The sequence below is a fragment of the Elgaria multicarinata genome, chromosome 1, assembly GCF_023053635.1.
Source record: "Elgaria multicarinata webbii isolate HBS135686 ecotype San Diego chromosome 1, rElgMul1.1.pri, whole genome shotgun sequence".
In the NCBI taxonomy this organism is placed as follows: Eukaryota; Metazoa; Chordata; class Lepidosauria; order Squamata; family Anguidae; genus Elgaria; species Elgaria multicarinata.
This window is the reverse complement of record NC_086171.1, coordinates 162,788,792-162,812,345: the sequence shown is the minus strand read 5'-3', so window position 1 is coordinate 162,812,345 and position 23,554 is coordinate 162,788,792. Positions and strand designations below refer to the sequence as shown.

At 42.8% G+C, this 23,554-nt stretch overlaps 2 protein-coding genes across 3 annotated transcripts in view; one reads left to right on the top strand and one right to left on the bottom strand.

Annotated features, from left to right (window-relative positions):
* The window catches only part of TCP11 (t-complex 11), a 29,123-nt gene extending 14,266 nt beyond the window's left edge, over positions 1-14,857 (top strand). Inside the window, exons 5-9 of the mRNA XM_063141495.1 lie at positions 1,559-1,695; positions 11,257-11,465; positions 11,766-11,953; positions 12,492-12,655; positions 14,578-14,857. Of these exons, the coding sequence (XP_062997565.1) occupies positions 1,559-1,695; positions 11,257-11,465; positions 11,766-11,953; positions 12,492-12,655; positions 14,578-14,804 (925 nt within the window). The 3' untranslated portion in view covers positions 14,805-14,857. The remainder of the gene's footprint in view (positions 1-1,558; positions 1,696-11,256; positions 11,466-11,765; positions 11,954-12,491; positions 12,656-14,577) is intronic.
* A 459-nt stretch (positions 14,858-15,316) lies between these two features.
* ANKS1A (ankyrin repeat and sterile alpha motif domain containing 1A) overlaps positions 15,317-23,554 on the bottom strand; it is a 161,055-nt gene continuing 152,817 nt past the window's right edge. Inside the window, exons 10-14 of one of the 2 annotated variants that reach the window (XM_063141476.1) lie at positions 23,252-23,422; positions 21,987-22,085; positions 20,587-21,311; positions 16,978-18,472; positions 15,317-16,411 (exon numbers count right to left, since the gene is read on the bottom strand). In XM_063141476.1, coding sequence (XP_062997546.1) covers positions 21,192-21,311; positions 21,987-22,085; positions 23,252-23,422 — 390 coding nt within the window. In that variant the 3' untranslated portion in view covers positions 15,317-16,411; positions 16,978-18,472; positions 20,587-21,191. The remainder of the gene's footprint in view (positions 16,412-16,977; positions 18,473-20,586; positions 21,312-21,986; positions 22,086-23,251; positions 23,423-23,554) is intronic. The other variant, XM_063141483.1, reaches the window with a different exon arrangement.

The window sequence follows — 23,554 nt, the reverse complement described above, 5'->3', positions numbered from 1 at the left end:
GTTATACTTTATAGCTGAGCATGGGTAAGGGAAGGTGTGGATTATTTATTTTTGCTGTATTTATTATTTGGCTTTCCTGAAGGATTCTAAAGGTAAAATAAGCCTTGATGTTCAGGCTGTTGTCCTTATCACCAAAACATGGCATATACCTCATTCTGACATAACTCTAAACCATCATTTAGTGCTATGTGCGGAGCAACAGTGAGTCTTGGGCTAATATGTTCACTGTCTGGCACAGCTATTAAAGTAGAAGCAGATACTTCTACTTTAAAACTAACCAGTGTTTCTCATCATCTAAATTAGAGGAACTTGGGTTAGCAACAAGCCAGGATCATAAACTAGTTTGATTTTGGCTTATTTGAGCAAACCGTAATTTAAACTAACTAGAATTTCCCTGCAGATTGGGCATAATGAGAAATTCTAGTTAGCTGAAAACAGGAATTGAAAGTCTCCAATATCTCTTTTAGCCATGCTGGAGAAGGAGAGGGGAGTGCATAAGACTAAAGTACACACAGTAGCAAACTATGGTTTTAGCATTGCATCTGAAAATAAACGTTACTGTGGAAGACCAAAAGACCAGCTATTCCAACCATATAAGGCAGGACCATTAAAATAACATTAATCCATCACTTTTTCACTGAAGAACAGAGTTGAGTAATAAAACTGACCCTGTGTTTGGCAAAACAAAGGGTTTTGCTTGTTTTTTTAAGGCAAGTTAGTGGTTCAAAATTTGCAAAATTTATAATGCTGATGTACGTACGTATTTGAGCTTTATTTGGGAAGATAAATGGAGAAAAGGTAGCTACAGTCACAAAGGAAATGAGGGGCTGTCAGGCTGAAAAAGGAAATAGGTCAGCAGCAAAAAGGAAATAGGCCATCAGCAAAACTCCCAAGTGTATAGCAGATGGTACCTTCACTTCTTCCTTGTTTCCTCTACATCTAGGACAGTTAAAACAGTGTTAGCATATATATATATATATATATTCACATGAGTACTGAAAAGAAATAGAACACACTTTCTTATTCTTTACAGTATACAATGCCTTAGAGATATTCCATTTATGCCATACTATAACCTCTGAAGAGCAAGAGTAACTCAGTATGATTTGGGGCATTATCTACCGAGAAAAAACTTTCTAAGATAATTTTTCAATGCATAATTACGCCATGATAACACTATGTTTGTTTCACTGTCGAGTATTTTTTTCCAATTATCTAGTTCCTATCTAATTTTGTTTTGGTATATCAAGGTATAGTAGCACCCACTTCTTGAGTTGATTGAGCCGCTTCTGTTTATGTTGTATGAATGTTAGTCTTAAAAGTAAGCTTCTTCATCAGCGTGGAGATAGGGTTTTTTGTTATTTGCTTAGAAGCTCTTTAGTGGGACTCTAAAAAGCAGTAGTTGAATGGAATTAACTATGTGGCAACAGAAAATTACATTAAATGCTTTTTTTTAAAAAAAAACAATGGCTTATTTGATACTCTAATTACTCCTCGTCGCTAGAAATGGTGGTTTAGCTGCACTCATAACTGACCTTATTTTTGTTCACTATGGTAGAGAGATCTTTCGAGTTCTAGACTTAATGAAAATGGATATGGTAAATTTTACCATACAAACCCTTCGACCCCATCTCCAGGAGCACTCTGTTCAATATGAGAGGAAAAAATTCCAGGAGCTCTTGAACAAACTACCAGGTGCGTATTAAAGACCATAGTGGCCCGGTTTGGATGACACGCTGGACTTTGTGGTTAACTTAACCATGTTCAGCTGTGGTTAATGGTAACCACATGCGAAACGTGAGCAGATGACACCATTAACCCTTTTGTGGTTAAATTTTCCTTATCCACACGCTAGCCACATACTGGTTAGTTAGCACCTTACTCCTCCAGCTGCTCCGCCCTGTATCCCAGCAATCCATGCGTGAAGAGCCCGTGCAGTAGCGCCTGCCATTTTAGTGCAGACTGAATTGTAAGCATAAATGTTTAAGTTAAAGTCGTCCGTTCGAAGAGCGATTCCTGTGCTCTCGTGCTCGCTGTCCTTTCGTGCTGCAGTATGTTTGATATGCTGTGGTGTCTGGCGTCTCATCTCTGTGCATGCAGCCATGGCTTGCTCAAACACTTGATCTGAAGCTGCAGCTGTGGCACGTGCGCCCTGTCCTGAATCTCCTGCTCACACACCTTGATGCTATCGCCAATAGCTCTAGTTGACCAGATCCACATTACTGTCTGACTTGCCCCCTGCTTATCTTCCTTGTCAGACATCTTCTGTAGTAGAGCACAGGTCTCCTGTCCGGAGGAAACTGTTGCATCCACAAGATCCTTTGAAGCCTGTCTGCTGTGCGGTTCTGGCGCCGCCTTTGACATCTCTCTGCATTCGATAGGACTGGTGGCTCTGCAACTGGCACAGCACTCCCTCCAGCAGGCTGTGCTGGTTGACTCACCATCACCACCAGGCTGGGGCTGGGGTGGCGGGGGTTCAGGATGGAGAGCAGGTGGCATTTGAAGTGGTGCTGGATTGGGAGATTCCAGTGCTGGAGCTGGAGGGCCTGTTTCTTCTTCGTGGTCTTTGTGCATCACACATATGGGCTCTGCGCTTGCGTGGAGCCATCGCTCGGAAGTTTCTATAGCTGATAAAAATCTTTTGGTGGGAACCCTCCCCCAATGCTACACTGCGCATGCGTAGGAGGGTTCCCGCCCAACTCCTCAGTTCTTTCTTAACCGCCATTGCGGCAACATCGTGAAGGAGTTTCACTTCTCGTTTTTTTACGATTTGTAGCTGTTTTTCTCTCTTCCTTTCTCTTTTTCCTAAATATCAACTCTCTATATTTTTAGCGATTTATCGCAACTTACTAGAGTGCATGGCCCTCCGGGCACCTTTTAAAAAGTGCACGAATTGTGGCAGAAAATTGCCGCCGTCAGATGGTCACCACTTGTGCCTTTTTTGTTTGGGCGAAAACCACAAGGTTGAAGCTTGCCGTTCTGCCAGTCTTTTTCAAAACAAACGCGCTGACACCGTGCAGATCGTCTTCGATCCGAAAGGCTCTGGAAGCAGTCCCTGCAAAAATGGCGGTTGACGCTCCAGCAAATACAGGGGAAAAACCCGTAGAAAAGCCAAGTAGTTCCGCACAATCGTTAACTGTCACAACAGCAAAAAAGTTGGCTAAAAAGGCTCGCGAGCTTCCCCAAGGCGAGAAAAAGAAAAAGAAGCGTAAGCATTCAGAAACGCCCCCTGAAATCGCATCTAAGATTTCAAAGCGTGTCCAACCCCACCACCACTGTTAGATTCACCAATACCGGTGTTACATCAACAGTAATTAATGGGGAACAATCCAGCAATCACGGTAGATGATTTAGCCATCACTACAGTCGATGCGCGCCAATCGGTGTCAATCTCTGAAGGCGAGATAAGGGACTCATACCCTCCACCACCTCTGCTGTCGGGACCGCAGCATTCCCCTCACAGAGTACCGAGACCCTCTCCACATCGAGTCTTGCCTATGCAACCTCGAGGCCGAGAGCGCCGCTGTCGAGACTCCTCAGAGTCGAGCAGACGCTCCCCCCGACATCGTCACTACTCTCGCTACTGATCACGCTCTCCACCATCTGATTGGGAACAGCGTTCGGAATGGTCATTGCCACGAAGGCCAAGATACTATTGGGCCCCTTGGCACCCGTCTTACGACACCGGGCACTATGCATATGAATATGAATACCAACCATCTCCTCGACACCGTGAAACATCAGCATCGAGGCAGCAGGTTCCGCTAACCTTGCTGCCTGATTCAGCGTCGCTAACGAGCTACCAACACCGAGTTGTCGGCAGCCGGCGCGCTCGATACCAAGACCAGAGGCAGCATCAGGAACCGCCTCAGCCGACACCACCACAAGTTTTGAGAAAATCGCCAACCGTACCGCCACCGCCAACATCGAGGGCTCAATCGGCATCGAGGAGTTCGCTGACGCATTCAGCATCAAGAGTCCCATCGACATCAATACGCAAGGCAGGGACCAGTCTACCTCTAGAACGCCTCGCAGAGCAGAGGACTCAGTCTCCAATCGACAATATAATTCACCGTCAGATGGATATGATTCTGACTCAACTTCCTGCTCCTCTGTAACGCCATCTCCCCCTTCACCAAATAACCTCATGGATTCACAGGACCCAGTCTCCCCTTCGGAGGACTTGGGACATTTTTCAGATCTGATTCAAAGAATGGCTCAATCCTTAGGTATAGAAACGCAAGCTTCACTACCAAAGCTCACAGATCCGGTTTTCGATGCCGTACAGTCAGAAGCCACCCTTCCAGTAACCATTCCTCTACTCCCAACGCTGCAACAAGCAATACAGCAAACGTGGAAGTCCCCAGCTACATTGCCACCTTCCTCCGAAAGGTTGGAAAATATGTACAGAATCTTGCAAAAGGACGCAGAATATCTTTTTGTCCACCCACAGCCAAACTATGATTGTGGAATCAGCACAGGGGCGGTCGCAGTGAGTTCACGCAGCCCCAGTGGAAAAGGAAGGTCGTCGCTTGGATCTGATGGGTCTTCGTATGTGTTCTTCTGCATCCCTGAGCCTTAGAGTGGCCAATTATCAGGCCACAATGGCTAGATATCAACTTTTTCTGTGGGAAAAAATGGGCTCTTTAGTAGATCACATGGGGGAAGATTATAGAGAATTGGCATGCATTTTCCAGTCTGAAGCAGTACAACTAGCCAAACAGCAGATCAGTACTGCAAAGCATCAGGCTGACTGTGGAGCAAAGTCCATGGTTAGTGCTGTAGCTCTTAGGCGCCATGCTTGGCTTAGGTCAGCTGGTTTGACACAAGAAGCGAAAACTCGCATTGAAGATCTTGAATTTGATGGCATAGGACTGTTTAATACAAAAACCGATGAGGCCATGGACTCAGTACAAAAAGCCAGAACAACTGCAAAAAAGATGGGCATGGCTCCACCATCCCAACCTTTTAAACAAAAAAGATGGTATCGCAATCAACCATCTCATTTTTCAAGGTTTCCAGTTGGACAGTCTTCTTTCAAACAGGGTCATCAATTCCAACCTCAAACTAAACGTCAGCCTCAGTACAAGTACCGTGCTCAGCGCCGTAAAAATGATGGCAATGAAAAACGTCGTCTTTGACTTCCCCTGTTACCAGTGCGACACCTCGCCTTTTGGCCAAAGACTTTTCCCTTTCTTTTCAGCATGGGCACAAATAACATCCGTTTCTTGGGTGCTAAAGATCATATCAACAGGCTACTGGATAGAATTCCTCTCAATCCCACCAATGGGTCAAGTACGGCTTACCCAACCATTGCCCACACTACAGGAGGAAATTATAATGCTTCTGCAAAAGGGAGCAGTCATCCGCGTTCCCAAGAATCGCGTCCAATACGGTTTCTATTCCCGTTATTTTACAGTGCCAAAGAGAGATGGGGGTCTTCGCCCCATATTAGATCTAAGAGACTTAAACTTCTTCATATGCACTACAAAGTTCAGAATGATTTCGTTGGCTCACATTCTTCTGCTTTTAACCAAGAACAACAGGTTCGCGTCTATCGATCTCCGAGACGCCTATTTTCACATCCATATCCACAAGTCCAGTCAAAGATTCCTCAGGTTTGCAATGGGAGACCAGTATTTTCAGTTCAGGGTACTCCCTTTCGGTCTCTCCACCGCCCCCCGTGTGTTCACCAAGTGCATGGCGGTGGTGTGTGCACACCTGAGGCAGATGGGAATCCAGTTGTACCCATACATCGACGACTGGCTGGTTGTGGGAACATCACAACAGGGTCTAACGCGACAACTCCATACGATCCAAGCATTGTTAGCCAACCTTGGTCTCCGTCTCAACAAAAAGAAGTCGAACTTCATTCCATCTCGCAGCATACAATTTAATGGCAGCCACGACGGCTGTCGTACCCTTTGCGAAGTTAAAGATGCGCCATCTTCAACTCTGGTTCGTCAGAAAATTCAATCCTATGTCTGACACAAGAAGGACAGTGCTGCGCCTCCCATCCAAGGTTGCCACATCCCTACTTTGGTGGACGCGGCCACATCACCTATTAATATGAATACCCTTTTGCAAGACTTCCCCAACAGTGCTGACGACAGAGGCGTCACTCCAAGGCTGGGGTGCTCATTGCAACGACTTAACAGTCCAGGCGTTTGGACAAACCATCAGAAGACGTTCCACATCAATCTTCTGGAACTCCTAGCCGTGCAAAAAGCTCTTATAGCTTTTACCCCACTACTCAAAAACAACCACATCCAGATCACATCTGACAACACCACAGTGGTGATCCACCTAAACAAATGGGGGAACACGGTCACTCCGCCTAGTCAATTTGACAGTGCAGATCCTGGAATGGTGCCTTTGACAATACATCACAGTCACAGCTGTCCATATAGTGGGCAAGGACAATCACTTAGCAGACCACCTCAGCAGGACTGTACTGACGTCCCACGAATGACAACTACAGGGCCAGGTTGTCCGAAGCATCTTCCAACGATGGGGGACTCCAACCACCGACCTATTCGCAACACAGGACAACTCGCTGTGCAATCATTTCTGCAGCAGAGCAGGTCAGGGAAGATTCTCCAGAGGAGATGCCTTCCTCTTAACCTGGTCCCAGGAACTATTCTTCCTATTCCCTCCATTCCCCCTTCTGACCAAGGTGTTAGGGAAAATCCTAGTGGACAATACAGGCTGCATACTGGTGACCCCTTGGTGGCCTCGACAGGCCTGGTTTGCCCCACTCCTGGTCAGGTCTCAAGGACAGTATTACTGCCTTCCTCAGCATCAGGACCTACTACATCAGCAAGGAGGTCTCATTCACCACCCAGAAATCAACACCCTCCACCTAACAGCATGGAGGCTACGTCCTCGCAAACCACTTAGCCCCTAAAATACAGGAGGTCCTTGATGCCGCTCTTAAGCCGTCTGCATGTTCCTCCTACAACAGGAAATGGTTAAAGTTTGAGGAATTTGCCTCATCCAGACAATTTGATCCGTTTTCATCATCCATCCAACAAGTTTTGTCTTTCCTGTTAATGTTAGGAGACAATGGTCTCCAGTTCTCCTCGTTGAAAGTTTACCTGGGTGCTTTATCAGCACACCATGATCCGGTGGAGGGATATTCTGTTTTCTCCCATCCGTTAGTCCTTCGTTTCTTGAAAGGATTACGGAACTTGAAACCCCCATTTAAGCAACCATCCCCATCCTGGAGCCTCTCAGTAGTATTACATGCTCTGTCTACCAAGTCATTTGAACCCATGGCAACAATAGATCTGAGACTGTTAACCTGGAAAGTCGTATTCCTTGTGGCCATCACGTCAGCTAGGAGGGCTAGTGAACTGGCAGCCCTACGCGTTGATGAACCTTACCTTGTTTTCCACTGTGACAAGGTGGTTCTACGCCCTGACTCGCATTTCCTGCCTAAGGTGGTGTCATCTTTCCACCTGAACCAGGATTTGGTTTTACCAACCTTTTTCCCATCTCCATCTCCACCTCTGGAATCCACCTTGCATGCACTAGATGTCAGACAGGCCTTAGCCTTCTATAAGGCACACACAGATACACTACGTGTGTCCCCTCGCTTGTTTGTGTGCTATGGCAAGCATAAGAAGGGCCATCCGGTCTCCTCGCAAAGACTTTCTGCGTGGATTGTACAGACGATCTGTCTGGCTTATAAACAAGCAAAGATTGACCTGCCTGTCCCAGTCAGTGCACACTCCACTAGAGCTATTGCCACATCCACAGCATTCGGACATGGTGTTCCTCTCTCTGAACTGTGTCGTGCGGCGACATGGTCCACTCCAACTACGTTCGTGAGGCACTACAGGCTGGATGTACGCTCCAGAGCTGATTGCTCTTTTGGAAGGGCAGATAGCCTCTCGGCTATCCTACAGTGAGACACCGACCCACCACCGGTAAGTCAGCTTGTTACTCGCCCATATGTGTGATGCACAGAGACCACGAAGAAGAAGGACAGGTTGCTTACCTGTAACTGTGGTTCTTCGAGTGGTCATCTGTGCAGTCACACAACCCACCCACCTTCCCCTCTGGTGTCCTATTAAATATTATTGTGGGACTAATCCTCAGTCCAGGGCCACAATGACGGTCTAAATATATTAGAACTGAGGAGTTGGGCGGGAACCCTCCTACGCGTGCGCAGTGCAGCATTGGGGGAGGGTTCCCGCCAAAAGATTTTTATCAGCTATAGAAACTTCCGAGCGATGGCTCCACGCAGGCGCAGAGCCCATATGTGTGACTGCACAGATAACCACTCGAAGAACCATAGTTACAGGTAAGCAACCTGTCCTTCCCTCTTCCTCTCCAACACCACCAGCACCGCTGTTGTCATCACTGTTGTTTTCCTCCTCTGGCAAAGTAGGCATTGACCCACCACAACCCTGTAGTGGTGGCACTGGCGGCATTGCACCACCTCCACCCCTGTGGTGTTGGATCAGTGGGGAGGGTTGGTGAGGCAGGAGGCGCAAGAGGACCCCCCAATCAAGATCAAAACAACTGAACTCATCACCCAACTCCTGTGTCAGTTGCCGACCCAGGTCTAAGAGGGTGTTGCTTGACAGCTCCATAAGCTCATTGTCTGTAATACTTTGCAATTCCGTTTGATGAAGGACAGGAAGAGTAGGTTCATCTGGATAAGATGGGTGATTTGCTGGTGGAGCAGGTGGCAGTGGAGTAGGCAGCATTGGAACTGGCACAGGAGTAGGTGCTGGGAATGTGGGTTGCTGTTGCTGTCTAGAGGTACCCTCCATTGGGTCTGCAGCTGGCTTAGCCTGTGGTCCAGGAGCCTTCTGCATTCCCTTGCTGCGGTTAGAAATCACTCCAGAGGCAGGAGTGAGTAATCTGCTGCATGCGTGCTCTTGTCCTCGGTTGGCACGCTGCTTCCAGAAGTGTGACCTGGTGCGATGTCCCTCCTCTCAATCAGAACTCGTGCCAATTCTTCGTAGAATAGAATCTTCTTAGGAACTATTCATGATAGCTTGTTTTGAGCGACAGTTGCTTTGAAGCCTTTTTCAGCGCATTCACCTTCTCCCGGCACTGCCTAGGGTTGCGGCTGAAGCCCTTCTTCTGCAGATATGGGGAGAACCAAGGAAACAGCTGGTTGCGCTTTAGAAACTTCACGATTGTCTGCCCCTCCTGAGTCCCCCACAGTCCAATGAGGCAACACAACTCCGGCTCTGCCCAGGCCTTTGATCGCTTGTTTCTGCCCAACATCAGCCCCTTCTTCCATTGGCATTGATGGGCATGACTGTTGAATCCCTGACCCTTCGACTGACATGGCACCGGGGGGGGGGGGGGGGAGGATCTCCGTATCCAGAGGCAATTCTCACTGAGCTGGAGGTATTGGGATGCAATCAGAGCAGACTCCAGAGACCAGTATGAAGCATCAGTGGTAATTGCCCTCGCAATTAAAATGTTTTTTTTTATTTATTTTGGGGACATTGCGAGATGCTTGATAGGAAGGGAGGCAAATGCAAAGGTTTTAGGGGGAGTGCTAACTTTGGCTGACCAGCAAATATGCTTATTAAACTGTTCTTCCCACGGCTGCATTAAACACCAGCAGAGGAAGACTGTTTTGGCTCCTATAGTCTGAGTGCGAGATCTGTGCCTAGCACAAGAGAACTCTCAAGGTCACAGCAGAGATATGAGCAGCGCTCAAATTTCTAAAAGTGGGTGTGAATGCATGCCCAATAGGTGTGTCTTCAATGACGGCATCGTTGGTTGCTGGGTCAGCCAGATGCCAGGGCAAAGTGACTATGGGCACTAAGCATTTTGCGTGCTGCTGTCATTGGATGGGTGGAGGGAGCCAGCCACAGTGAACAGCCAGGACACATCATCAACAAACAGCATTGTTACGGTGTGGTGCCGAGGTGAAAGTGCCAGGGAATAAGGAATTAAGAGTAAGTTTGGAATGCGCCTGTTAAATCAGAAGTTACCGCATCAAAATTGGCAGCAAATACGTGAAATGGTGGTCTCTGTGGATGCTTAGGCAAAGCTGCAGTCTAGAGCAGCTGTGGCAATTTCGGTCACTCTATACTTGAGGCTCTATTTTTATTTATTTATTTATTTATCATATTTATACCCCACTCCTCAGCCAAAAAAGGCTCTCAGAGCGGCTTACACTTAGCAAAAAGACAGTCCCTGCCCTCAGGCTTACAGTCTAATAAAGACATGACACACAAGGAACAGGAGTTCAGGAGAGAGGGAGGGTGGGAGGAGAGAAAGAGAGAGTCCAACAGGAGCAGGCCATGATGTTTCTTCTGCCTGCTCCTGTCCCCTTGCTCTTTCTTCTTCCCCACAGGGCCAAGATGACAGTTTGCCCTGTGGGGGTGGGGGAAGAGTCTAACAGGAGCAGGCCATGATGTTTCTTCTGCCTGCTCCTGTCCCCTTGCTCTTTCTTCTTCCCCACAGGGCCAAGGTGACAGTTTGACAAAATCTATGATTTTGGTCTGTTAACCACAGACAAGTGTCAGACGACACTTGTAACCAATTCTTTGGCCACTAACCACGCTGCATAACGTGGTTAGTAAGGCTGACCACAATGTGGTTAACAGGTGTGGATGCTTAGGGAAAACACGTGTCAGACGACACCATTAACCACAGCTAAGCATTCCATTAACCGTTTTCCAGTTAACCAGCATGGTTTAGCATGTCATCTGAACCGGGCCAGTAAAAGATGTTTACTAGACTTTTGTTGAGGAGATTAACACAGATCATAAGCAAACCCTCCACACTCACATAATGTAAAGAGGAAATTCTAAAGTTAAAATATTGTTTATTTAAATTGTCTTCAGCTGTTTACATCGTTTTAATTTTTCTATGTTAAAATTTAATTATTTTTATTGAGTTGTATTTTGTATTTTTATGAATCGTTAACCACCCAGAGAGCGTTGACTATCAGGAAGTATAGAAATGAAATTGATGATGATGGTATGGCAATTGAGAGGATGCTGTGGGTTGGTGTGCTCTTCCATCCTTTCAGAAGGGCATGCTTCTCATCAGTTTTGAGGGCATTTTCACTAACCATAGTTAGGGCAAAGCCAGTTTCAAATTATGGTCAGAATCATATTGGCAAACTGGTTTGATGGTAATTGGTAATGCTAATAACAATTCCCCCCAGGCCAGTAAGAGTGCAAATGAAGGCAAGAAACAGGGACAATTTGTATATTCACACATTTGTTGGTTTTTCCTTCAAATCTTCATTTCTTTGATCTCACACTCCAGGCAGCCTAGCTTGCACAACTGAGTGGCTGCGTAAGGCGGCAGCTGAAGTATCAACTTCTGATTTGCTATCCTTCTCATCTACTTCTGAAATCAATGGATCACCTGTTCCCCCCTCCCCCATGGCTGCTATTCATAGTCCTACAGCTGTGCTAAACCAAGCATACATGGACTTGCTGCATTGGGAGCCTGGAAAAGAAGACTATCCTGAGGTAAGTAGCATCTTTCTCATAAGCCAGGAAGAATGGCTATTTCAGAAACAAGGGGTCAAGACAACAGTTAAGTAGTGTACCACAATGTGCCCCCATAACTGTTGTTTTGACTCCTGTAGAACTAAAAATGCAGTGACCCAATCCCTTCCCACTGTTTGCTTCCTGCCACAACCTTTGGCAAAAAGGAACTTGCCAGTATAGCTTTAGCATATTTCCTCTTACTCTGGCAACTCAAGGACATGCATCTCAAACATTAGAAATTTCTGCACAGGAGTAATTTATACTGTTCTTTCTTTGCAGACTCTGCTGATGGACAAAGCCCGTTTGCATTCCCTTCAGGTGGAAGTAAATCAGCTAGCCATTATTGCTGCAGTCCTACTAGTGAGCAGCAGTACATGTGGAAGTAACGTGTTCAGAAGCTCACTGGGATGTGGAGATAGGCTGAAACAAGTAACAAAAACCCTTCTGGAAGGCCTTCCTGATACAAGGTATGTTACTGGTTTTCTGAAGGCAGGCAAGACTTTCACCCAGCCTAGCTTCACGCAGGCACAATTTTGAGGTAGCACACAATACAATACAATACAATACAATACAATACAATACAAAAATCTAGCAGGGAGAGGTAAACAGCAGGTATGACCTCCTCACTCTATTCTGTTTATGAACAGGGACAATCTATACCATTCCCTCTAATGCAGGTCACATCCTCATCTTAAAATTAAGAGGGAAAGTAATGTCCACTTTAGTTGGGGTAGCAACAGATTGTATGTCATAACTATGTAATGTGCAGAGAGCAAAGGCAGGAGATGAACAGGAGCACAGCATGAGCCCAAATAGGGGTACAGTTGCACATAAAGCTCTTCACTGAAGGAGAGGGGAAAGAGGTAATTTACAGATGATGCCATTGCACACTCCTGTTCCAAGTAACAGGCAGTTTTGACCCCTATATGAAGGCAAGTGTGGAATCTCTTCCCAGTTAAGTTTCAAGGAGCAGAATGACGATGCCCCCATCTGTGCATGACTTAGGTTAGAAGATGCTTTACTGGATATCAGCAGTCAAATACATCAGGAAGTGAACAGGACTCTTCTCCAGCTGGGATACCCTGCTCTTAGCACTGACAAGGCTACTTCACTTAAAGGCCAACTCGGGAGCCTTGCAGATAAAGACAATGCAGTACGGATTCTAATTGGTAAGTCATTAATATTTGGATATTTAATTTCACACTAAGGTGCAAAAAGGCAGTATGAATGGACTGTACAGCATGGATTTCAGCACCAACTTGTGAATCATGAACAATATTTACATTCATATGCCAATTTTGCATTGTTATGCATGAACTTCCATACACGCTTAAATATAAGGTTTGTGCTGATTTGTGATCCTCATAAAATTATCTAAATATAGGGCTGCACAGAATGATTATGGGAGAACCATTTTTACTATAAAAGGGAGCTTCTGCAATATCCAAAATGTTTCCTGAAAGAAAATCTCCCAAACTTTTCTTTTCACACATTTTCTCCACTCAGCAGCTCTTTTAGTGTCTTAATCATCTTCCACCAGGGGTGCTTCATCTTCATGAGACCCCAGCAATTAAGGTATATGTGAACATGACATCACAATGCTAGCTCTGATTGGCTATTTGTCGTTACCACAGAGGGCAAATGTAACCAGTTAAGAAGGAGGGCAATACTTTCTGTATTGCCTTGCCTTCACTTGATAGATGGGAGGAGAAAACTTATGTCAAGCAGGGGAAGACTGGAAGTTTAGCTGCTTTTGATACTGTTTCTTCCTAGGCAAGATGACTAAAATGTTTCAAGCCACTCATCTGCCCATTACAAAGGGAGGGCTCTGTATTTGATTCTCCATATCAAGAAGTCAATATACCTTTTAGCATTTGTTTTAAAAAGAACAACATTTTAAAGCTTCTTGTAAAAAAAATAAAACCCCATTGAGATGTCATCCTTGGAGCTGGAACATTAAAATGCAGCTCGCAAACTTCTTGCAAGCAAGAAATACGAATAGGGACTTGCAGTGGAGTGTGGGGTGTTCTTGTTCAGTGTGCCAGCCAGGCATGCCTATTCCACAATACTCCTATTCCATTGATACCACCTCTGACCTATTTTGTGTACTTGTTCAAACCTTGGGCTCCCATGGCCCTGCTGCCGCCACCTTGTTTGTGGATCGTGCTGTTTTCACCAAGGATCCACACTTTGGGAATAAACTTGCTCTTTGTATGGTCTGGAGCATAAAAGTAGAAATAGCTGGAAATGTTAAGGACCAGATATTTTGTGCTCCCCACAATGAGTCAAAGCCTAATCCTGCATACAAAACCCCAAAGTGTAGGGCAGCAGTTAATGTCACAATTACTAGAAGAAATGTTGTGCCTTGCTTGGATGAGTTCACTGGAGCACTTCAAAAACTGCAAGCAGTTTGGCTGTATAGATTGATTGGAGGAGCGAGAGTGGTGGGCAAAGGGTACTTTCAGTGGTTAGGCTACGGAGAAGTTTGATCCTTTCCAGCTTTGGTGCTGTAAATATGCACTTGTATAATGTTGTTAATCATAGCTGAAGTAACTGAAGCGAGTATAGTTGAAGTGACATCCTGCATCATTAACATATACCTCATGAAAAATTTTCATATATATCATAAAAAATTGAATAAATAAAAAGCACAATATCCATCTAGCAGACATTGCCTGGCATTCTTAAGCATAAGAACATAAATTTATTTTAGACCTCCAGCTAAGTCCGTATGTCTCAATTATGATTGTTGTTAACCAAATTACCATCAGGCATGCAGAATGTCTGACAAGCCTTAATTGCTAATGCAGTATGTGAACTGTAAGGCAGGTGAATCTAAGCATCCTGTTTTTGTTTTAAAAAGCCATTGTGGTAAGAATAATGCTGTCGTTTCAGTGCATAATTTTAATTTCATTTATCAACATCTGTATGATAATACCACCCCAGTTATTTTAAGAAATAGTTTCAATCCTATCATTTCACCCTTGATTATCCTATTTGCCTTTGTAATTTTCAGTCAATTCGGGACCCCTAATGAGAGGGACAGTTGTAACAATTAGGCCCATTTCTAGATCTGTCTTAATTTCTACAGAGCAACGGATCCAGACTTTTCTTCGGCACTATTTGTGTCCTAGTGGCCAGAACTCTAAGAATCTACTCCAAGGCCTTGGTCCTATTCAGGAAGAACTACTGGAAGTTGGTCAGAGGTTTGGAAGCTTGATTAATCACAACAGGCAGGTGTTTGGTCCCTACTACTCTGGAATACTGAAGAAATTGCTGCTTCAAGAAGGAAAGTCTGATATAGGGACAGTTTCCTAATAACCATCTCAAACGAGGCAGAACATCTGACACCAGGGAGAGGGGAGAAGACGACTGGCAATTGCTCAGAGTCCAGTGTAATCATCTGAGCAGCTGTCCTGCTCTGTGCTGTAATATCTAAAGCACTTATACAGCTGGACCATAGAAGCTGCACAGTACAGTTGCATAAATACCAACTGACAATGCCAAGTTTGTTGCAGTAAACCTTTAAACAGCTCAAAACATTGTCTTGTGTTTTTAGACCAGCTGATGTATGTTCTATCAATTGTGAAGTCTAAGAGTAGTATCCTGATCCTTCAGCCGTTAGACTGCAGCTTAATTATAGTTTAATAGTGTAATCCTACGCATGTTTACAGAGAAGCTCAGTGAGTTCAGTGGAACTTACTTCTGAGTGAATGTGTATAGAATTGCAGCGTTAAGTGATTTCAGTGAAACATATTTACAACCATGTTTGGAATTGTATCCTTGTTATAATACAAAGTACAGACTAACACTCATACCACAGCAACCCATACAGAGATGTCTAATTTTATTAATTTAGTCTGTTCTAAGTCATACAATTATGAAAAACAAACAACAAAACGACTGCTGGAAGCCCAGGAATATTTACAGTTTCGCCTTGTTGTAGTGAGGTCAGTCTATGTTGTTGCACAGATTGGTTATGCTTGGTACCACAAAAAATGGACAGATTAACAATTTTTATACACAGGAAATAAAAAGGAAATAGTTCAAGTATCAAAATACAAAGACAGATTAAATAACATTTTTATTACAAATCAGTCCCACTGCCATACATCACAATTAGCAAAAAGTGTTTATATTGTAAACCAAACTGCCTGTTACCAAGAATCTACCTGCCCTGTTCAGGTGCAAGCATAGGGGAAAATCCTGTTGATAACGTTCATACTGATCATGCAAAAGGAGACAATGTAGGAATGAAGTATTACCCAAAACATTTTAGTTTCACAGGTGAAGAAGTTATTCAAAAATGTGAGGTACCATCAGATGTCTGGTCTGCAAGAGCAACACAGCTCACCACCTGAAGCTGCTCTATAATTTCTTTTCTGGAGGGGGCAGGGCAGAATTGTCACATATATCAAATTGAAATAAGGCTTTCCCTTTAAGCTAAGAAAGTCTAAAGGCCAGTTTCTGTGAGTTGACAATAGCATGTAACATGTAGAGAATAAAAAGATGAAGAGAGTTTGATTTTAATAAAGTGATTCCCACTCAAGAGATAAGCAATAATTCCTTCATCCACCTTAGCATCTGTAGAGTGTTCTCTCTCCCTGGATATATGCAAGGTAAAAATAAGTCTACAGAAGACATAACATTGTTTTGAAAAGGAGAACATATGGAGTGCTGGCAAAAGCAGCACAGATAGATGATGCCACTTCAGCAGAGGCTGGTACTAAAATAGGAGTAGCATTTTCAGTGAAGATCTAAACACACATTCAAGTGCCAGGAACATATGGTATTTTTCTCAATGTGCTGCAAAACTCTGTAAAGAGGCAAGCGCTTTAAATACTGTATAAACATCAAACTGCTGGGAGCCTGGGAATAACTACAATCTCTAGGAGAGTCAAGTCCAGAATATCTTTGATTGCCACCTTAAAAAGAATAAACGCAAGGAAAGGACCTAAGAATCGTAATGTATGAACGTATAAATGTGATCAAAAAATGGAAAAACAATATAGTAAGTTGAACTAGATTTAAGCTGTAGGCGAAATAAAGTATCATGAATGGACAAAATAATATGTACATATGTCTGTGTAACAATCAGTCTGTGTAATAGTCAAAACATTAAACAATGAACAGTAAAGATTAGCATAAACAATAGAAACAGTAAAAACTGTCAACAATGAACAATATGGATTAGCATAAGCCAATTGTAGTATATAGTATGCTAACACTATAATAAACAGTAACTCTATATTGTTCAAATTGAGCTTCAATAACAAGCAGATACTCCTTAAATGGATAGACTGAACAATGCATAAAATAAAACCAATTTTATCCATTCATAATTATTTCGCCTATTGTTATACAGCTTAAATCTAGTTCAACCTACTATATTATTTTTCCATTTTTGATCGCATTTATATATTCATTCTTTACGATTCTTAGGTCCTCTCCTTGTGTTTGTCCTATTTTCTCTCCTTTTCCCCCCACTGACCTTAAAAAGAATGCCTAACCAGAAGATGCAGTCACAGATCTTGGTATGTCCATGTAAACTCAGAAAGGAAGCACCTGATCACTGGAAGAAACGAGTTGGAAGTTTACATCATCTATCCCTGTCATCATGTTCTAAGGCTTTCCCCTCCATAGCAAAAACAGTTCAATTTGCATTCTCTCAGAACAGACTTCTCAGTATAGCAATATTTATACCAATACCAGCATAACAATCATGTATGCATATAAAGGAATGTTACTTTTTCAAAATTCACCCACTATTTCTAAATCCAGGCCTTTAGGATGGTGATTTGGTTTCCCCCCTTATTCAACAGGAATAAGACTAAATTACATCTTAAAGATACAGCAGTAACGAAAGTTGAAACAAGCCATTAACACAGTAGCAGGGTACCACAAGCTATCACATCTGCCACAGACTTATTTGCACTTCCTCATCTTTCCCTTAGGGTGTAGAAAGATGCATCCATCACAATCACAGCCAAACCAGTGTTCGAGACTGTGATACTTTACATGAAGCATTATTATAAGCACAGCTTCCATCTGACGCAGTCATTCTTGAGTGGAGCAGAACAAGAAATCAAGTGTTTTAGCATAATGCCCCAATATTCTCTCCACATTCTTTCATTTTCTGAAATTATTGTACTAAGCATACTTAAATTATGAACTAGTATAAAAAGTGCTAATCAGTGAATAAACTTCTTTAAAAAATCTCAAACCATCAGGGCACAACCACATTTTTAAAAATATGGTACATGAATGAGATGCAAGGAGCCAAAGTCCAATTACTTGTATATACAGTGTGTGTATGTGTGTAGGGATTGAACTTTCACAGAACAGGAATATTGCAATTCTGTTCTCTGCAGTGAAAACAGGCTTGTACCAAGCTTCTGTTCAGCAATTGTCCCACAGGGTTAAATATTGATAATTTTAATTAAGGTGCCCTATCTCCCACTTAAATGCTTACTGAGGCGATCAAGTATGTATGATAATCAACTTAGGTGCCAGTACCTTCAAAGTAAGTTTAATATTGCAGCCACTTGGGGATTTGTCTACTACTTATCCAAGCCAAAGTGAAAGTGTATACTGTTTAATAGTCTGACATCCTCTCAACCTGTATTCTAAGACAGGCATGTTTGTGTTTTCTTTTAGCAGTTGAAATGCTCCACTTCCATCAATGGTATGCTGAAATTGTGAAATTCACAATATCACTGCATGTTAAAATCCTGTTTCACACCAGAGCACATGGCATCAGTCTCTTAACCTCAGATGTTTCAATTATCTTGCTAGAAACGCATACTGCTTTTTGTTAGCTTGTGGCTGGAATCCCTTTTTACTCGGCTCTGGAAGTCCTTAATGAGCAGCCAAGGACACATCCCAGAGCAGGGTGCTGATCTTCATACCGCCAGGGTTTCACTGCTTCTTAGTGTTCTGCCCCTTTACTGCATTTCCATGCTGGAATGCGGATGTCTGCAGTTCAGCTTGGCAGAAGGTAAACAGAATGGGGACAATATTAATGGAAAGAAAATAAGGAATGAGCTATTTCATTCATATAAAACATCTGAGGGGAAGCTTATTATTACAACGGTGGAAAAATTAATAGGGCCACAAGCTTTGTGTGTGTTATAGCCTTTTGGTAGAAGCCCACTATTCATCACAAGTTGCTCTGATATTTCTTGGAAGTTTATACCATTAAAAGGCACGTGTACTATGTTATCTGGTTTTCAGAAGAACTGAGTACCAATAATGCCTACAAATGTTACTAAGAGCTACAAGATGTCTGATTGGCAGCCAGCTACCTACATGCTGAGATTTCAACTATTCAAATGAGGAAAGTAATTGTTTACTTCTTTAATTTCTTTGAAGAATCTGGATGTCCAACATGAGAACAAAACTAGCACAGATATTTTTGAGATTACTTCTCAAAAGGTTTTGGAAATGTCTCTCAAGTTCTCCTATTAACCCTTTTAACTCAAATCACAGACTAGTAGCTGAGTTCATTATAGAAATTGGAGAAAAGGAGAGAATGTGTGCCTAGCATGGTGTAGTTTTCCAAAGTCTTGTGTTTGTATGCTAAGAACCCTTGCTTCTAGTCCACTACAGTAGTTCCCAATTTGAAGTTGCTTGTCTTGAGAAAGAGAGGCTTCTGTTCAAAAGAAAAGTAGGATTAGAAGTAAGTATATAACAAATGTATTGTATATTATGGTTTTATACTGTTGTTTTATACATTGAATGGTCTTTATTTTTGTGAACCGCCCAGAGAGCTTCGGCTATTGGGCAGTATAGAAATGCAATAAATTAAATAAAATAAATAAATAATAATAAATGCAGAACTCTGCATTTAAGCTAAGGAATAGATTAAAAAAGCTTCAGAGGCCATCACAATAATTAGAGGCCATGATCAGTTTTCTATTGTAATTGAGCAACTCCAAACATGGGAAGGAATGTATAGTAATCTAGAAAAGGTGGGACGTTAATCTGCAGTAGTTATCCCTTGTTACAACCTGTGGAAAATGAAACATTAGGGATATCACTGGAAAGATTCTATTTTGAGAGGAGTTGGATTGTGAAGGAAGCTGCTTCTGGAAATCATTACAGTGACAATGAGGAGATGTTAAGCACTCACCATCCATGTTGGTGGATGGTCATGTTGACCATCTCACTTAGAATAGACTGGGATGAAATTTGCTTGATATCATTGCACAATAACGTTTATTTTAGCCCAATAACAAATATCAAAGCTAACTGTTTTGTGGGTAAAAGTTTGGGTCTAATCTTAGTAACAAAAACTGATCATAATCCAAAACATAACCTTTCTTTGCAATCATTTTTAAGGAGCTAGGTAAAGTTTGTGTTTGATGGATGTGAGAAGCAATTGACTACTAGCCTGGCTGGAGATAGGTGATTGACAAATATTTTGATAGCTCCAATGTGCCCAGCATGACACATTTAGCAGATTCTATAATGGGGGCATTGAACCTCTTGCAGCCCGAGGGCCAAATTCCATTTTGGAGAAGGTCTTGAGAGCTGTAGTCCAGTGGTGGCTGGGGCCCAAGGCAAAAATACTAGCATATCGTAGCTTAAGGCTCTTACTGCTGGTAGCTAAGACTTAGGAGACACATTTTAGCCTTTTAGAAAGAGGAAAAACCGCATAATAAATAGGAAACTACCAAACTATCAGGGGAAAGTGTGTCGTCTGGGGGACCTGGAGGTCCAGATTTGGCCCTGTTCTGGAAACTCTTCTAATGCAGTGAAATGCTCCACCCCTTTCTTTTTGTACTTGTCTAGATCTCTGGCCTGACTGAGATTGTCAGTTTCTGCCCAGAATTTAGAATTCGTGACATGTGCCTTTGAAAGGTTCAATCTATCAGAGTCCAGAAAATGTGATACACAATGATTATTTGTAAGCAGATTGGTTAGTATGAACAAAAAGGCCTAGTGGTAAATACTAGAGATGTCAAAAAAAGACATCCAGCTAAATTGAAAGCTGAAAACATTCCTGTTCGGCAATCTCTATATCAAGCCTGACTCCTAGGAAGAAGAGAAAGTGCTGATTAGGAGCAATCACACTGCCTAGTAGACTTTTATAATATACCATGCATTCAGGTATCCATGTGCAGCAAAGACTGTGAGCAGAATCCATGCTAGGAAATCTGGTGAGCAAGAGGTTTGCAAGCAGTATCACAGTGGTTAGTGTCTTCTGAGATGACAGGTAAAAGAGTGCTACTTGTTGGAACAGTTTGTGGCCATGGCTCAGTATGGAGGTATAAATCTAGATTGCAACAGCATATACATGAGACCAAAGTTGAAGAACAGTCCAAGAATAAGAATGCTAATTAGAAAAGGCCTATGGAGTGTTACTTCACCCCACAAATTCACAGTGTCAAAATGAAGAGAAAGTCAAACACCAGATGGTTTCCAAAATCCACATATTCGACTCCCATAGGCTTCGCTTCTCCCACCTCTCAGACATCTTAACCAGGTGGCTCTCTTAATGAGTTACCCTTGTTTCCATTAGGAGAATTCACAGTGTTCAGTAGAAATCAGATACAAAAAGCTGTTTAGTCTATAGTATCTTAATGCTGCTGTCTCTGATGGTGCCACACCTAGTGCCAGCAATGGGAGGAAGGAAGGGTTTAGAACAGCAGACAGATCGGACTGCAAAGGCACGGTTAGACTGGATGGATGCAGGATTTGTTTTCAGAAGATAGTGGTCTCATACTTAGTGCTGAGGGTCCTCTTGGAATCCTGCTTGGGCTCTACAACCCAGGACACACTAGCATGGGACTGGGAGTCTTGGTCCACTTCAGATGGCTCCAGCTAAAAAACATTGGAAGGAAAGAACACGTCAGCAAGCTGATCACTTTGAAAATGTGAAGGCAGAACTGGCTACATTTTTAAAAGCAACAGGGACAATTTTGGGAGAGACTTATCTAGGCCAGTATTTTTTTATATAAAAAAAGGCTTAAATAGTGCACAAGCACAGGGATATAGCACTTAAAATGTCACCATAAAGACTTGGACCAGTGTGTCAGATAATGGAACAGCTTATTTCAGGGTATGAACAAATTAAATTTTGTTTAAGCACAAATCAATATGAACTCAAGGCGCAGTCTGATGGCAGTTTGCTGAAATTCAGAAAACGGATATTCATGAGGATTTTAGAGGATTTTAGATTCAGTCAGCTACCTACAGTTACGTTTTTCTGGTCTAACGTGCAATATAGCTCTTTTCCCTTCTAAACTGAGTTTAATAGGGCAAAACCCCCAGCATGGTTTGCACCAAAGCAATGTTTTAACACTTGTCCTCAATATACTCCTCCCAAGTAATGAAAGGGGAAAGTGAATGAGTTCACCTATCAAAAAGCTCAAAACAGAAAGGAACACAGAATGAGCAGGAAAAATAAGGGGAAAGAATGAAGAACTTTGAAGGAGAGTTGGCTTGATTACAGAAAGCATTCATAACCAGAGATGTGACTGCAAGAAGGGTAAAGACCTTCGCTCCTTGACTAACAGATTGCAGCGGCAGATAGGAGGGACGGTGTGTAGTACAGGTGTGACAGTAACAACAGCGACTATCGGGAGGGAGCGGCACCTGAGGAATGGGAGCAAGCAAAACACAGACAAAAGGTAACATTAAAGGAGAGCGACAAGTACAGAAAGCACGTGGGTCAGCACTCCCATTGGTTTATGTCCTTGTTATATTTACAAGGACTCTTAATGGGACTTGGACTGTTGAAGAACAGAAACTGATGTGTTCCTACAGAGGAAGCTTGAGAGAACAAGAGTGCTGCATGCACACAAAAGGCACCAGCAAACAGTAGTTCTTAACAAAGTATGATTAGGTAATTCATTAGACACCAGCAGATTATGTAAAGTAGGCTCCCATCAACGGTGGCAAAACAGAAGGCCAAAATAGTTATTGCAACAAAAGCAAGAGGGAAAGGTTATAGCCTACAGCTTGCTTGAACAGCAGCAACTCTGGAGGGAAAACAACTTTATAGTATAGTAGTCCTAATAATAAAAATTACTGTCCACTGTCTTCATGGGTTCCCATTTTATTGCAGCACAGTTCTCATTCAAGAAATAGCAACATGTTAATTTAACATCTTTTGATCTCAGCCCCAATATCTTTGGCAAATGCATCAATGCAGGGAGAGCTTTGTCATTCAGTGAGAGGTAAGATGGGACATTATGCATCTATACCTTAATTACCAGTTAAATTGGAACATGAATCCACTTCATCACATGTGGAAGAGTGCTTGCCCATAGTTTATGAGTGACTCTTGCCCATAATCCTTGTCTGAAGAAAGTTATTTCCAACCCTCCCCCTTTGCACTTTCAAACTACCAGCCCTATCAGTACAATTAAAACGTGTGCAAAGCCACAAGAGTCTGTGACCCAGGAGCAACTGTTTACATGAGTAACAAGAATGCAAGTTAACTCACAAAATTCATGAGCAAACACTCCATAACATTTTTGGTTATTTCTCTTTTTAAAAAGCTTGTACTATTCTGAGTCTCTAAAATAATCTGTAATCCCTTCTATTATCTCACAGTTGCTTGGTGGACGATTGGCTCTTTACCTACTTACCTGAAGTGGCTCTACAGGATCAATGCAAATTACAGGAGTTCAGATTTCTTAGCAAGGAGATAAACCTAGAACTACTATCATTTACACGGAGTATGTTTTACTATCAGCTGGGCTGAGACAACAGCATAACTCTACAAGAAAGGATTGAAATTCTTTTAATATACGTACTGCTGATTTCCTCATGCTGGCTCGAGGTTTAGGCACCGGTTTTGAAGATTTTGTTTCTATCGTTTCAGCTGTCAAAGCACCTGTAGGTTTTGATTTTTGGGCTTGGAGAGCCAACTGGTAGGCTACTTCAAATGCTTGCCCCAATGTCAGAATGATTTCATATGTTAAATTCTTGAGAGAAGAAAGAAAAGATACACATCACTTCAAATCCCAAGAGACTTGCTGTGTGGCCTCTAAAACACCATTTTATTTTCCTTTTAAGGCAAGGGCTTACTTCAGTATTTCTGAACATCGCATCTTTAC